The sequence below is a fragment of the Scyliorhinus torazame genome, chromosome 2, assembly GCF_047496885.1.
Source record: "Scyliorhinus torazame isolate Kashiwa2021f chromosome 2, sScyTor2.1, whole genome shotgun sequence".
Classification (NCBI taxonomy): Eukaryota; Metazoa; Chordata; class Chondrichthyes; order Carcharhiniformes; family Scyliorhinidae; genus Scyliorhinus; species Scyliorhinus torazame.
The window spans coordinates 148,792,327-148,809,309 of NC_092708.1; the positions used below are offsets into that span (position 1 = coordinate 148,792,327).

Sequence of the window (16,983 nt, forward strand, 5' to 3'; positions counted from 1 at the left end):
TTCGGTAAGCAAATTAATCCATGATTATCCTTATGTAAAACTATTGGGAAAGACTAGGGCCTTGACTTGACATTTAATTGATTTATTCTTTACACAAGTGCCAGATAAAACACAGAGACCGGAACCAGGATATAAAATGAACTTTGCTGCAGGTTATGGTTGCATTAGCACAAGTTTTTTATGAATAGATGATCAGGTCTGTAAGAGGTACTAATGTAAATTGTCAGAATATGACAATTACCCAATGCGTATACTGAACCTTCATTTTTCTTTCACGTTGTATGGGGGTAGGGCATCATTATCTGCCTTTTTGATGCTATGTGAAAATACCAGAGTATCTCAGTTCTCGGAAAAGAATGAACGAACCTGCAGATTCAGCAGCAATGACCAAATGTTTCTCTGCAGTCCCAGGATGCACGCTTTTCATGTAGCATTGTGATTAAAGAATGCAGCATTAACTCTTACCTGCCAGTCTGCTTCTGTCTTCACCCGCAACAACAACAATCCAGTCTCTTTGAATTGTGATTCCCACAGCAGTACTTGCCAGATTTGCAATGTTGCCGATAGTAATGACCAAAATATAGCAGGCTGTCTGTAACAATTTTAAATGAAAATAGCATTAAAATAACAATTGACTAATAGACCCACATTTAAAAAGAATAACTTCAATATTAAACTCTGGGTTTCTGCAAAGGATACTATTTTAGTTTAAATTTATTATATCTTTATGTTTCTGCTTTTTCTAACATGAGAAAAATTAACTCCCATCAAGGGCTTTTTGTAAACCGTCAGATCTACTGTTGATGTCTCTCGTGGAGTTAATAAGAATTGCTACCTGCTGTCTGAACATTGCCCCCCAATTTAGAAAGCTGGACACCATCCTAGGAGGAGGGAACATGATTTAGCTGTGTGACCTACTAACATCAACAGTCTGTACAATAACAGAGACAAGCAGGTATTTGGATCAATATTCCAGAAGACGGTTAAAAATATAACTTCCATCTGAAACTCATCAAACATTCTTATTGTTAGTGGCACATTAGGATTTCTCCTACTGACTTTCATAATGCAACTTCAACTGTAATCTGAAAATGTGAAAGAGTCTCTGACAATACATGCCCTTCGATTTAATACAAGCAGAGTAAGCAAGAATGACTTTTTATGTCAGTGTAACCTCTCTCATGACCTCCACAGACAGCATTTTGTAATGACTGGGGAAACTGCTAGTTTGCTAAAGCACTAGAGAATTGACAATGCACAGTTATAAATGGCAGCCTGCATTTACATTTACTATGTTGTGAAGCAATACAATAGTCTAAAGGAAGTTAATTCAAAACAATAAAACAAAAGTGCTAGAAAATGTTGGAAACAATTTAAATGATCACACTCTCACAGCTCTTGATGCCACCAGGGCAAAGATTAAAGCTCAGATTTTGGTCTGAGGTGGGAGTGCAGGGGCCAGCGTGAGGTTGAGGTTACCTTAACTCCTGGACCTTATTTAAATTGATCCGTTCTGAACTTCACTAAATGATGTGGAGGCCAGCAGGCAGGAACTTAAAATCAAGACTGGGGTCTCAAGGAAACGGGCACTGACAAGATAAGTTAAATGGGAGAAGGGGTGAGACAAAGGGGATCCGAGAAGATCATATTTGGTGGAAGCTGGTGGGGGTGGTAGAGCTGGGCAAGGGGGAGGTGCAGGGGGTGGAATCTAGGGTCAAAGATGTCCAGAGGAGCTGGAGTGCTTCTCATAAAGCAGGAGGAAAAAGAAGGGCGCTCTGAAGTGACTGACAGTGAGGGATAAAGGATGGATTCTTCTGTCACTTCGATGACTGGGTTTAACAAGGAAACCAATTGTTCATCGTCTAGTTGCCGTTTTCTCATTTGAGAAACAGATCCAACTACAAATCGTACTTATTAAGATACTGTTGGAATGGTAGATGAAGGTACTGGATTTGCAGTGTGCTTACTTGTCCTGGGGGGACCTAACCCTATTCTCCTCAAATATTGAGATTGCAAGGTGACAGAGAAATCTGCTTTGGATTGGACCAGGGTTGTTTTTTTTCCACTATTGGGGGAAGGTAAATTCTTAAGGTGGCACATGGGATACCAATCAAGTGGTCTTCTTTGTCCTGGATGGTGCTGAACTTCTTGAATGTTGTTGAAGGTGCATTAATCCAGGAGAGTGAAGTGTATTCCATCGCACTCCTGCCTTCGTGCCTTGTAGATGGTGGACAAGCTTGGGGAATCAGGTGAATTACTCACTGCAGAATTCCCAGTCTACAACCTGCTCTTATAGCCACAATATTCATATGCTGGTTCAGTTAAGTGTCTGGTCATTGGTAACCCCCAGGATGTTTATAGTGTGGGAATCAGTGATGGTAATGCCATTGAATGTCAAGGGGAGGTTGGTTAGATTCTCTCATGTTGGAGATGGACATTGTCCATCAATTGTGCAACATGGATGCCACTTGCCACGTATTAGCCCAAACCTTAATGTTATCCAGGTCTTGCGGGTATGGACTGTTTCAGTATATGAGTGGCACTGAACTCTGTGCAATCATCAGCGAATATCCCTACCTCTGACCTTATGATGGAGAAGAACAACATTGACATACATGTGTCTATATTTACAGTATTTCATTAAACGATTGGCATTGTTGAAAAATTCAGAACAGAAGCACTGAACAACTAATAATGAAGACTTACAAGTAACCATCCATGGAACATGATGCTAAGTGGAGATTTAAAGAGGAAAACCATCATCAAGATGACACCACAAATGATGACTGAGACATTCTGAACAATCAAGGATGTTTGGGCAACTATCACAGGATGAAAAAGGATTAAATCAGTTACATTCAAAGTCATTACAATTATTCTCAACATAATTTTTGAAAATAAAAACCTCTGAATGTCAGTGTTTTCCACAGCTTAGTTATTTATACCATGTCTAATGCTTCACAATTTTTATACATAGATAGACAAATTTAAATAAAATATCTTGTAAGTATTCAAAAAAATACAAAAATTAAGACTCTTTGGATGCGAAAGTCTTCTGGCAGTAATTCTACAGGAGTAGAGAATGGGATTTTATAAAGAGATGGAATTTCACTCCTTTTGAGATTATTTGCATTGAAGCACTAATTTTATAAAATCATGCCGCCAGTGGGGAATTTTATTGGAATATATCAAGGACTCCTGGATACAGGTTTCTGATATTGAGATGGCATGCCGAAGAGGAGGAAATAGTCATGCTTAAGGTCGCCATAAAGCACCAGGTCATAACCATGCTGCAGGTCAAGGCTAGTTCAGAATTCAGGAAGTGTCTATGTGATAATAATGGAAACAGAAGTTAATGTTATTGAGCAAGACTTATACTCAGTCAGAGAGCAAGAAAAACAGCACATAGAAGATGAGAGTAAGAGGGCTGAAGATAAAATTCCACCGCCCACAGTTAAAATGAAAGTCAGAGATTCACAACTTATTTTCATCATTGATCCAGCTGCAGACGTGAGTGTTATTTCAGGAAGAGAGTACAAGAGATCCTTCAGTCACATTCCCTTACACTAAACTGGTGTGGAACGTACTAATTATTCCAGTAACAGGATCCTTGTGTTAAATGAACGTAAAGTTAGGTTGGGATATGATGAGGCATTCTTAATTTGCCATTGTTGTAGTAGAAGGGACCAAACTCCTTGATAGGAAGAAATTGGCTGAAGAAACTGCAGTTAAATAAGGCCAATTATTCACAGTCGTGATCAGTAATAGAAAGTCTGTTTCAGAAACTGCTAAGAGAGCACACACTGATCTTTTTTTTCATTATTTAAATTTAGAGTATCCAATTCATTTTTTCCAATTAAGGGGCAATTTAGCGTGGCCAATCCACCTAACCTGCACATCTTTGGGTTGTGGGTCAAAAGCCATGCAGATACGGGGAGAATGTGCAAACTCCACACGGACAGTGACCCAGAGCTGGGATCGGACCTGGGTCCTTGACGTCTTGAGACTGCAGTGCTACCACTGCGCCACCGTGCTGCCCTGTACATACTGATCTTTCAACAAGGAGGACCAAATGTAAAATTAGGCATCACAAGGCTGAAGTTAAGATAAAGGGCACTGTGTATCTGACATTTTGCAAGCGAGGTCAATGCCTTAAGCACAGTTAGAATCAGTAAGCAAAGAGTTCAATAGAGTGGCACAGTGGTTAGCATTGCTGTCTCACAATGCCAGGGACCCAGTTTCGATTCCGACCTCGAGTGACTGCGTGGAGTTTGCACGTTCTCCCTGTGTCTCTGTGGGTTTCTTTTGGGTGCTCCAGTTTCCTCCCACACTCCAAAGATGTGCAAGTTAGGTGAATTGGCCGTGCTAAATTCCCCCAAAGGTTGGTTGGGGTTCTGGGGATAGGGAAGAGGAGTGGGCTGAGGTAGGGTGCTCTTTGAGAGCATTGATGCAGACTCCCTGGGCCAAGTAGCCTGCTTCTGCACGCTAGGCATGCTATGAAAGAACAGGGCAGTTAAGGAGATGAAGAGCAGTGAAGGGGCTGCACCATTGTGACCATTCAAAAAGCCAGTGGATCTATCTGGATTTGTGGAGATTATTATCAAGTGGTAAATAACGTGATCAAGATTGATACTTAACCAGTGATCAGCAGTGAAGTATTTTCTTTAATTTAGCCAATGAAAAGTGTTCAGTAAAATTGATTTGTCAAATGCATGTTTGCAATTAGAATTGTCGACTGCGTATTTGTAATTTGCCACGACTGCGACCATGAAGTCAAAGGTCCAATGGACCCTAGGTAAATCCAGATTCTTGGGCAGGGTCTTGTGCAGTGGGATGGAGGGGTGCATTAAATGCAGAGATGGGTAGAGAAAAGGGGGGGGGTGTTCTATCTTAGAGGGGTGGCTGCGCTGTGATCCAATGACGGCACCCCACAAATGGAGAACTCCCTTTTTCTTACCAACCTTTGAAAAATGTTTTTGAAAAATGGGGCTGCCCACTCCTGCCCAGCTGCCCAAGCCAAATGTCTTATAGCATGGGCCACGTATTATTTATTTAAATATTATGGATGTGCTGCCGATTCTGGCGTCCACCTACCTACGTCCACTTGGGGGAAGCTGGTAGGGTGGGCACCCGCTCTATTTTACGCCCTCTGCCCCACCAAAACCTCACCCAGCGGGGATACATAAAATGTAGTCCACTGTGTGGGCAACAGAATGGAAAGAGAAAGCAGTGGTGAACCAAGGACACAATAATACATACATACAGTTTGAAATACTGTTACAATACAGGCATTAAATTGTAGTGAAACTTTACAAACTGTAATGCACAACTTTACGTTGCACATTTTGGGTACTCGTTTGCACTAATGTAGTGTCAGGTTAATTCCATTTCCTGCTTCACAATAGTATCACTAGAGAGAACAAATGGTGACTGAGACCCAATCCCAGATTTACGACCCCATTCCTGGGGCCCAAAATTTTCATCCATGCCTGTTACAGTTGTGGGTTAGTTTGAGTCACGAGTCACAACCTACACTCCAACCTGGCTGGCCCCATAGCCGGTATAGACTTCTAGTCCCCTGCAATTTTCATGGAATCAGGCCAGCTTTTAATGGACTGGTAGTCTCCCTCAGAAGTGAAATTAGTATGGATGAGGGAACCCTTAGAAAGGTAAATTTGAAAGGTTGTACCTATCCCAAGCTATGACCCTCCTCCCACCCCCATGTTCCCACATACCCTTCCTGCCAAGCCATGGCACTTCCATGCCGATTTACTCACTATGCACTCTGTACAGAACCAATGCACCCTATAATAACATTAGGATGTGTGAAAAAGCAAATGGATGTCAGGGCTCTCAGGTAAGCCTCATTATGCAGTCTTGGCTGAGAGCCCAGACATTCATTAGCCTGTTGAAACAATTGTGCCCACGGGAAAACATTGCTTGATTGACATCCCTTTATCTTGGAACTATTCTGTGAACTGCACCATGTTTATTCACACAAGATGAAGAGGTATCAAGTTCTGGCAGTTTCAGCTATTGATACTTTAAAGGGTCTGGATGATTGACACTTTTATAGGGCAGTAGTAAAAGGAGTTATTTTTAAGTAATTAGCAAGTTATCAAAGAATGACTGTTTTGTTAAAGCCTTTTCACACTTCCTATTGTCCTATTGTTACTAGAGGGTGATTGTTTCTGTACAGAGTGCATGGACAGTATGAGGGACCACAGGGCAGGTGATGGAGCATAGCTGGTCATGGAAGGTATGAGGGGTCATGGGTGGAGAACATGAATTGTTATCAGTTGCCATGGATAGGACATGAGGAGTGTGTGGGTGAGTGAGGAGATGTGAGGGGCAAGTAATAGAGAGCTGTTCTTTGTTATGCTATCGGTATTATAACTGAGGCAGGCCTTTTTATCAGTCTGCGCCTCTGAACTCTTTCCAACGGCAGTGAGCCCGATTTCCGTTGACACCAACCCCACAGCAACTGAATGAAAACTCATTTCACTGCCGCTTCCTCTCAAGGCGGGCAGGGTGAACTAGGAATTTTTCTGACTCCCTCCACCTGCCTCTAGCATGGAAAGCCAGGTCATAATGTTCAAAATCATGAAGGCTTTAGAGTAAAGCAGGCAACACCATTACAAGTGGCACGAGTAACCAGAGAACATAGATTTAAGGTCATTGGCAAAGGAGGCAACATAAGGGAAAAAAAATTACACAACAAGCTGTTATGATCTATATGCATTATTTCAATGGGAGATAGAAGAGGGGCTGGTTTCTCTGTTTGGGAGACCCCACGGCAACGTGAAAACGATGGTGTTTTACGCCAGGAAAACTGGCGCAAAACGGTCACCGATTCCCTGCTCCGTGGGGGTTTAGCAGCCAGACAGCGGAGAGTATTTTTCAGGGGGCGGAGCATTGCGAAAGCGGCGCCGCCCCCGATTCTGTTATGACCGTGGATTCTCCGCTCCGCCGCTGAATGCGATTTCGGCATCGGAGATTCCAGCCCGAAGTTCCAACAGTAAATTTTAATAGGAAAATAGATAAATACCTGAAGGGGAAACATTTGCAAGGCCATGTGGAAAGAGCCTGGGTGTGGAAAGAATTGGTTGGCTCTTTCAATGAGCCTGCACGGATGCAATTGTTCAAAAGGCATCCTTATTTGCAATATCATTGTATTATTTCATTGAAAAATTGCACGTAGTATGGCATTCCATATAGTGATAAGTGGATAACCAGTTAATCTGTTTTCGCAACATTAGTTGCAATGTTGGCTAAGACACCAGAGGAACGTCCTATTCTCCTCATAAAAGTGCCACTTGACCTTTTATGGCCACCTAAACAAGAAGAGAAGACCTCAGTTTAATGACATATTCAAAAGATAACGGTACTGACAATGTAGTACTCTTTCAGTACTGCACTGAAAGTGTTAGCTGAGAGTAGGGCCGGGATTCTCCGTACCTCCCTGCCGAAATAGCGCCCGGCGCGGGGATGGAGAATGGGACGTCGGACCCACTACGCCTTCACGCAATTCTCCGGCGACTGGAGAATCGCCGCTAATCACGCATGCACGGTGATGCGGCGCCGGTCAGGGGCCGTTGAAAGAGGCCCCCGCGGAAAATCTCCGCGGACGATCGGCCGGGTTCCCGCTGGCATGGTTCTAACATGGTTCCGTTCCGGCGGGAGCTTGGAGTAGCGGCTGCAGTGGCCGTCCTGTTGGGGGGCGGGGGAATCTGTCACCAGGAAGGGCTTCCGCGACGGCCAGGACCGTGATCAGGAGCCACCGATCGGCGGGCGCGCAGATCTGGGGGGGGGGGGGCCTACTTCTTCGGCGCCAGCCCACTGTGTGGGTCCACCAAGTCGTGTGGGGCTGCCGCGCGCATGCGCGGACCCCGCGGCCGGAAGTGCAGGGCCCCATATCGGCAGCAGGCACTGCGTGGAGCACTCCGGGGTCCTGCAAACCTCCTTAAAAACAGAGAATCACCCCGGACTTTCTAGAAAAATGTCCAGAGTGATTCATGCTCGTTTTCTCATGGGCTTGGAGACATAGCCCCATTATTGGAGAATCCCGGCCTAGATGCTTGAACCCCGGGGTGGAACATAAACCTCATAACATTTTGACAGAGGTGAAGGTGCTACTATTCAACCAAGATGCCACTCCTGAGAGAATGCTTGTTTGTAAGGGAAAAATAGTTCACTCAACAGAAAAACAGACAAAAATAATTTCTCATTGAGAATCCGGCAAGTTAGGGCAGCACGGTGGTGCAGTGATTAGCACTGCTGCCTCACGGCGCTGAGGACCCAGGTTCGATCCCAGCCCCAGGTCACTGTCCGTGTGGAGCTGGCACATTCTCCATGTGTCTGCGTGGGTTTCACCCCACAACCCAAAGATGTGCATGGTAGGTGGATTGGCCACGCTAAATTGCCCCTTAATTGGAAAAAAAATAATTGGGCATGCTGAATTTTTTTTTTAAATAGAGAATCCGGCAGGATGTCACCATGTTCCACCTTCCCCTTCCAACTCCTGCACCATAATTTATTTCTGTTCACTCTCCTCACATACATTTTCGCCTCTTGTCTCTGCAGAATGCAGTACACCTCTGATATTCTGCCAACTCTTTCTGGGTTACACTGTAGACCACCCTTGCTATGGCCAAGAAACTGGAATGAATATTTGAGCTCACAAAATGACTGCTGATATCTGCTGAATTCTTGAATGTGCTTTATTGTATCCTGTTTTCTCGGGGTTTGTACAGACCAGGCTTTGAACAGGTAATTAAATTTCTGAGGAGCCATTCAATTATTGTGTCTTCATTCTGAAACAGCTGGGAAACCTGTTATATCCTTAAAGTAAAGGCAATATGAACATTTCCTGGAAAATGTATTGGCACATTTAATTACAGACTATTTAGCTATTCATTAAGGGACACCATTCTCTGTTGCTGAGCACCTTGATCAATTTAATGGCCAAGTGAGTGCAGCTGATACCTTCAGGTACCTGAGGAATGTCTCATCTTTTGAATGCTCCTGTCCATCTCGCCAACCACTCTACTGCACTAATTTCAATGCCAAAGCAGGACATCTATGCCCTGGCTAATACATTAATGTGCCACAAACTGAGTGTTCAGGCTAAAATTGTAGCCATGCCTTTAAAGGAAGCTGTGGTAAGGATACTTAAGTGCTGTTGGCACTTTTGCCATCATTGAAATGCCAGGCAAATGTTGCACCTTGGCTGCATGTTTGGTTCCAGGAAATAGAGGAATTATTTTTTCTTTCGTGAACCTTATCACCTTGATCCTTGGCCAAATCAAAATAGCTCTGTTACCAGTCAATGTGGTATCTGAAGCGGTAGGGAGTCCTGTTCTTTCACCGATGACCTTTAGTCACCAACCCTACTCTCTTATTGATCCTCCACCATCAACATGTTCTGCAATTGCACTCTTGCCTATAATAAACCCATTGTGCTGTGTGGGGCAAAACAGCTATGTTGCTCTTTCAATGCATTATCCTTTGCAACATGGTGGACTTCTGCCGACTCTCCGCACTACCTCAATGCGCACCTTCAGGGCAGGTTCAAACAATGCAATGTGTTTTGGAAGGTGAACAAATTTGCACGCTGGCCTTTAACTCATGTTTAGCAAATTCAGAAATAACGTGAAAGCTAGGTCTGCTGAAATGTATCAAGCTTTAAAGAATTTTGAAAATGTGAACAAAAATACGCGAACTGTTAAAACTAAATTGCTGCACAATAATGCACATCTAGTGTAACTTCACTATAGTACACAGAGGTTTCTTCATCCCCACAATGACCGAACTGAATCGGTGCAAATGGCAAAATAGAGAGATAAACAGACAGAAAGATTAATTTGTGGACCCACAAAGGTGAAAGGGAGAAAAAGAATGAGTCGAGGAGACGCAGTCAAAATCTGAGTCAAAGACAAAAAACTGGCTTCGAAAGCTGCAAAAAGACAAATTAGAATCATAAAGGCCTAATAAAAGTGACAAAAGGACTGCATCAATGATTGACACACAGTAGCCCCAAGTGGCACAAGAGAACAAAGAGCAGTTACATACATAGATATGTTTAGCTTCTGAGTTTCTTATCATACTTCCCTTGTATACGCCAGCACCACTGTGTCTTTTAACAGATACAACTTGCCTGCACTTGTGCTGGATGCAAACAAGTGTCCCTCCCCTTATTTTCCAGCTCACTTTTTAATGTTATACAACAAGCTAGAAGTTGTCATAAAGTAAGATATTTGTATTACTGATTCCACTCTTGATGGATTAATATAAAGATTCCAGAGAAACTTTAGAACTAGAAAATATCTTTCAAATGTCACTATCAATTATTCTGGGCAATCTCCAAATGTTGGACCCAATGGAATGGCCTCGTCGCGCTTGACTCGGGACACAATGAGGCTATTAAACTCTGTCAAGATTTATGACGCTCGGGCGCCTCGCGAGAGAGATGTGGTGAGCTGGATCTCGATCTCACTGGGTGGGATCCAGATTATATTCTGGTAGTCACCACTGATGTATATATTGTATAGATAGGATTTGATCGAGGTGCTTTACGGTAAGGCCCCTGTACTACAGGTACGGGGGTAGATCCCTGCCCGCTGGCTCCACCCAGTAGGCGGAGTATAAATATGTGTGCTCCCAGTACAGCAGCCATTTCGTCAGCTGCTGTAGGAGGCCACACATCTCAGTGTAATAAAGCCTCGATTACATCCTACTCTCGTCTCTGTGTAATTGATAGTGCATCAATTTATTACACTGAGTTTTTCAGAAGATGGACCTCCGCATCAAGCCGGATCGCCTGCAGCTGCATCCGCAAGCAGACAACACCAAAAAGGACTTTGGACATTGGCTAGCCTGTTTTGAAGCGTACATCGGGTCTGCGCCAGACGAAATTCCAGAAGCACAGAAACTCCAGATCCTTTACACGCGGTTGAGCTCCAATGTCTTTCCACTTGTCCAGGACGTGCCGACCTACGCAGAGGCCATGGCGCTACTGAAGGAAAACTACGCTCAGCGGACTAACACACTCTACGCCTGGCACCTCCTCTCCACGCGGCGTCAACTTCCCGGTGAGTCGGTGGAAGATTTCTGGCGCGCCCTGCTCCCCCTAGTTAGAGACTGTGACTGTCAGGCCGTTTCGGCCACGGAACACTCGAATTTGCTAATGAGAGACGTATTTGTTACAGGCATAGGGTCTGACTACATCCGCCAGTGCCTCTTAGAGGCGGCCACGGTCGATCTCGCGGCGACCAAAAAACTAGTGCTTTCACTTACGGTCGCATCGCGCAACATTCAGGCCTATGCCTCCGACCGCGCGGCCCACCCCCCCTGTGCATCGTGGACTCCGCAGACGGCCGCCCGATCGTGGACTCCATCAGCGACCTCCCTCAGCTAATCCCACGCCTGTGCCGTGCGGCAGCCAACCAACCCCGGGGGGCCCAAATGCTACTTCTGTGCGCAGTCACCCCCGACAGCGCTGCCCGGCGCACTGCACCCTCTGTAAGGCCTGTAGCAAGAAGGGACATTTTGGTGCAGTGTGCCAGGCCCACTCAATCGCAGCTATTGTCCCGGCACCCCCCACGTGCAGCCAGTGGGCACCGCCATCTTCCCCTCCTAGGACCACGTGCGGCCAGTGGACACCGCCATCTTGCTCGACTCGCAACACGTGTGGCCCATAGGCGCCGCCATCTTGTTCCTCCCAGAACCAAAGGGCGCCGCCATCTTGCTTTCCCCACGACACGTGCGGCCCATGGGCGCCGCCATCTTACCCAACTCAGGACCCATGCCCGTCGGGTACCTCACCCGGCCGCTCATCACCTGCAACCCCCAACGACCAGCCGCATCTCGCCTCGGTCACGATTGACCAGTCTTGACCACACAACCTCACGACTGCTTCAATTAAAATGAAGGTCAACGGGCACGAGATGTCCTGCCTGCTGGACTCTAGGAGCACTGAGAGCTTCATTCACCCCGATACAGTAAGGCGCTGCTCCCTCGCGGTACACCCCGCTACCTAGAGAATCTCCATGGCCTCCGGGTCCCATTCAGTGGCGATCCGGGGGTACTGCATCGCCACTCTCACTGTCCAGGGCGTGGAGTTCAGCGGCTTCCGCCTCTATGTCCTCCCCAACCTCTGCGCTGCCTTGCTACTCGGCCTGGACATCCAGTGCAACCTCCAGAGCCTAACCCTGAAATTCGGCAGGCCCCTACCACCCCTTACTGCGTGTGGCCTCGCGACCCTTAAGGTCGACCCACCTTCCCTTTTGGCAAACCTAACCCCGGATTGCAAACCCATCGCCACCAGGAGCAGACGGTACAGCGCCCAGGACAGGACCTTCATCAGGTCTGAAGTCCAGCGGCTGCTTCGAGAAGGCATCATCAAGGCCAACAACAGCCCCTGGAGAGCCCAAGTGGTAGTGGTCAAAACTGGGGAGAACAACAGGATGGTCGTTGACTACAGTCAGACCATCAATCAGTACACGCAGCTCGACATGTACTCCCTCCCATGCATATCTTATATGGTTAATGAGATTGCACTGTACCGGGCCTTGTCGACAGTAGACCTGAAATTTGCCGACCACCAGCTCCCCATCCGTAAGGCGGACCGCCCATAGACTGCGTTCGAGGCAGACGGCCGCCTTTACCACTTTCTTCGGGTTCCCTTCGGCGTCACCAACGGGGTCTCGGCCTTCCAACAGGAGATGGACCGAATGGTTGACCGGTACGGGCTGCGGGCCACTTTCCCGTACCTCGATAACATCACCATCTGCGGCCACGATCAGCAGGACCATGACGCCAACCTTGCCAAATGTTTCCACACCGCCACTCTCTTCAACCTCATGTATAACAAGGAGAAGTGCGTGTTCAGCACGAACCGCTTAGCCATTCTCGGCTATGTGGTCCAGAACGGAGATCTGGGGCCCGACCCCGATCGCATGCGCCCCCTCATGGAACTCCCCCTCCCCCACTGCCCCAAGGCCCTCAAACATTGCCTGGGGTTCTTTTCGTATTACGCCCAGTGGGTCCCAAACTATGCGGACAAGGCCCGCCCACTCATTCAAGACACTGTTTTTCCTCTGACGGCCGAGGCCCACCAGGCCTTTAACCGTATCAAGGCCGACATCACCAAGGCCGCGATGCACGCGGTTAACGAGACGCTCCCCTTCCAAGTCGAGAGCGATGCATCAGACGTCGCTCTGGCCGCCACCCTCAACCAGGCAGGCAGGCCCGTGGCATTCTTTTCCCGCACCCTCCATGCCTCCGAAATTCGGCACTCCTCCGTCGAAAGAGATGCCCAAACCATCGTTGAAGCTATGCGACATTGGAGGCATTACCTGGCCAGCAGGAGATTCACTCTCCTCACTGACCAACGGTCGGTTGCCTTCATGTTTAATAACACACAGCGGGGCAAGATCAAAAACGATAAAATCTTGAGGTGGAGGATCGAGCTCTCCACCTACAATTACGAGATTTTGTATCGGCCCGGTAAGCTCAACGAGCCCCCCGATGCCCTATCCCGAGGTACATGTGCCAGCGCACAAGTGGACCGACTCCGGACCCTGCACGACAACCTCTGTCACCCAGGGGTCACACGTTTTTACCATTTCATCAAGGACCGCAACCTGCCCTACTCCATCGAGGAAGTCAGGGCGATCACCAGAGACTGCCAGGTCTGCGCGGAGTGTAAACTGCACTTCTACCAGCCAGACTGTACGCGCCTGGTGAAGGCCTCCTGCCCCTTTGAACGCCTCAGCGTGGACTTCAAAGGGCCCCTCCCCTCCACCGACCGCAACACGTACTTTCTCAGTGTGGTCGATGAATATTCCCGATTCTCCTTTGCTGTCCCATGCCCCGACATGACGTCTGCCACTGTCATCAAAGCCCTCAACACCATCTTCGCTCTGTTCGGCTTCCCCGCCTACGTCCACAACGACCGGGGATCCTCATTCATGAGCGATGAGCTGCGCCAGTACCTGCTCAACAGGGGCATTGCCTCGAGCAGGACGACCAGCTACAACCCCAGGGGAAACGGGCAGGTGGAGAGGGAGAATGGGACAGTCTGGAGGGCCGTCCAGCTGACCCCACGGTCCAGAAATCTCCCGGCCTCCCCGTAGTATTTTAATAATGAATTTAAAAATTTATAAAATACAAATTTAATAAAATTACATGTTTAGTAGACAATCATGGAAAATCCAGTGAATTACAAATTGTAAATAGATATTAAAACTTCATCCCTGGAATATGAGGGAACAGCAATCGGATAGAGAATAGCCAATGCCAAAATTGTGGCAGACGCCAGTTTGACACCAAATCATGATGCTCCACCCCCTCCAAAACGGCATCATTGCGACACACGGTGTGCACATTTGCAACATCGTTCGCATCTCATTAGTGAGCCCAGCCGCGATGCTCCGCCTCCGATGTGCCGAGTTCCCGACGGGGTAGTCCACGTGTGCTCTGAATGGTCGTGAACCTGGCGTGGTGGCTGCAAAGAGAGAGAGGGCGTACGGACAGTGGCCAGCACCGCCATACTTCGCTAACATTCTTGCCGCCAGCCGGGGGCTTCTGCAAGGGCTGGGGGGAGTAGTAGGGGGTGGCCAGGAGGTGGGATGTGGGGTCGGGATGGACGGGGACATGGTCCAGCAGAACCCAGGGCCATATTTTCGGACTCTATCAATGTGTGTGTGGGGGTGGCGTATAGTTTTTGCGCGGCTGCAGCTTATCAGTCCTGCGCCTGTCCACCACGGACCCGGTGATTTCCCCACTTTTCCGTGTGTTCTGTGGGTGTTCCATGCGGTGCCGGTGCTAGCCCTCACTGGTAGCGGAATCGAAGCCGGTGTGGCACCAATTTTTCCGACGTGGAACGCCATGGATCCTCCATTGGGTTCGGCACTTAGGCTGAGGAATGGAGAATCCAGCCCAAGATGTTTGATAATGTGAGTGTGAGGACATGTACTTTGGATCTGAGAAAGGCAACTCAGAATGTTTCTTCAATGGGAAACTAAAGGGTGGTTTCCAGCAGCAGCTTCAGGGGCCAAAGATCCTTCAAGATGACCAAGATGGAGATTTGACCTGAAGCTCATGTTTAACACAAGATGCCATCTCACGACAGGGTTGAAGCTGCGCAAAAATATCCACCTACAAGTTCATATAAAGCCTCCTACAAGTTCATACAAAGCTGCAAGGACAGCACGGTAGCCCAGTGGTTAGCACTGTGGCTTCACAGCGCCAGGGTCCCAGGTTCAATTCCCCGCTGGGTCGCTGTCTGTGCGGAGTCTGCACGTTCTCCCCATGCCTGCGTGGGTTTCCTCCGGGTGCTCCGGTTTCCTCCCACAGTCCAAAGACGTGCAGGTTAGGTGGATTGAACTTGCTAAATTGCCCTTAGTGTCCTAAAAGGTTAGGAGGGGTTATTGGGTTACAGGGATAGGGTGGAAGTGAGGACTTAAGGTGGGTCGGTGCAGACCTGATGGGCTGAATGGCCTCCGTCTGCACTGTATGTTCTATGAACTAACACTTATTAAAGAGGCTAAATAACATTTATTTGTCTATTGCCTGTCCTAATACAGTCCCCAAATGTGGATCAGCTATTTGGAAACAAACAAGGTGCTGGTGTAAATTTCAGGCGCTATTTTATTTTAATTGTTGCTGGAGCTAAGAGAACCTCTGAATCACATTGCAAGACATTCTGGAATATTTTATTACGATTTCACCAACAATCAAGCAATATTAAATCCAGAAATTCTCTGATGACTTCACCGGAAAGAGTATGTACTGTGCTACTCAACCTTTTGGGAGTCACTGGTAGATGGAAAGTTCTTGGTCATGGGTATCTTAAGGAATTTCTTTTGGTCTGGATCTGGTATGGGAGGAGATAGTAGACCAGGCAGAGCAGCACCAGCTGGTGCAGGAGAGGTAGACAGAGAGAGAGAGAGAGAGAGCAAGGTGACATGGGTGAAGTGTTATCTTTCGGCATGCAGGTGCAGGTCAATCGCCCCCTCAGGACCTCCCCAACCAGGATCTCCACTACAGCACCTGAGAACCTGTATGTCTCTCCCTCTGACTCTCAGAAATTCATCAACATGCTGCTGTACACCAGCAGAGCACACCTCACCTTCAGTGGCATTGAGTGTTTGGAGCCCATATATATACTGACAAAATTGCTTCTTGTCAGCAACTGACTACTAAACCTGCAGAATTAGGACCAAAATAATGTGTTGAGTCCAAACTTTCAAACATGCTCATCTTATTACCACAGTATTCATCTAGTGTGTTTTCATCCTTCGACTGAAATAACCCCCTCGGAACTATAGAGGAGCAAAAGACATTTGAGAGTCTGTGGACGCACATCATCCCAATCTAAAATCCCTTGGACCAAAATGTAAAGGCTAATGGAATGCGGGTCTTTATCTCAAGGGCATCATAAAATGAAAGTGAACAAGGTATGCTTCAGCTGTACAGAACCTTGGTCTGACCATATGCGGAATACTGTGTCCTGAGTTAAGCATCAACCAACAGGAAAGGCTCACCAGAATGAAACCAGGGCTGAAACTATTAAATTCTGAGGAAAGGTTACAGAAATTTGGTTTGTGTTCCTTGAGTTTTAACAGTTGAGGGAAATTGAGATTTTTAAAATGGTCATGATAAAAAGATAACGGTAATGATTCATTAAGATAGTTACAGAGAAACAGTTTGAAGAAAATAAGAACATAAGAACTAAGAGCAGGAGTAGGCCATCTGGCCCCTCGAGCCTGCTCCACCATTCAATGAGATCATGGCTGATTTTTTGTGGACTCAGCTCCACTTTCCCGCCCGAACACCATAACCCTTAATCCATTTATTCTTCAAAAACCTATCTATCTTTATCTTAAAAACATTTAATGAAGGAGCCTCTACTGCTTCACTGGGCAAGGAATTCCATAGATTCACAACCCTTTGGGTGAAGAAGTTCTTCCACAACTCAGC

At 46.9% G+C, this 16,983-nt stretch overlaps 1 protein-coding gene across 1 annotated transcript in view; it reads right to left on the reverse strand.

The window, feature by feature from the left end:
* The window catches only part of slc40a1 (solute carrier family 40 member 1), a 48,742-nt gene that overhangs the window by 20,965 nt on the left and 10,794 nt on the right, over window positions 1–16,983 (reverse strand). Inside the window, exons 4-5 of the mRNA XM_072478017.1 lie at window positions 2,707–2,822; window positions 466–592 (exon numbers count right to left, since the gene is read on the reverse strand). Of these exons, the coding sequence (XP_072334118.1) occupies window positions 466–592; window positions 2,707–2,822 (243 nt within the window). The remainder of the gene's footprint in view (window positions 1–465; window positions 593–2,706; window positions 2,823–16,983) is intronic.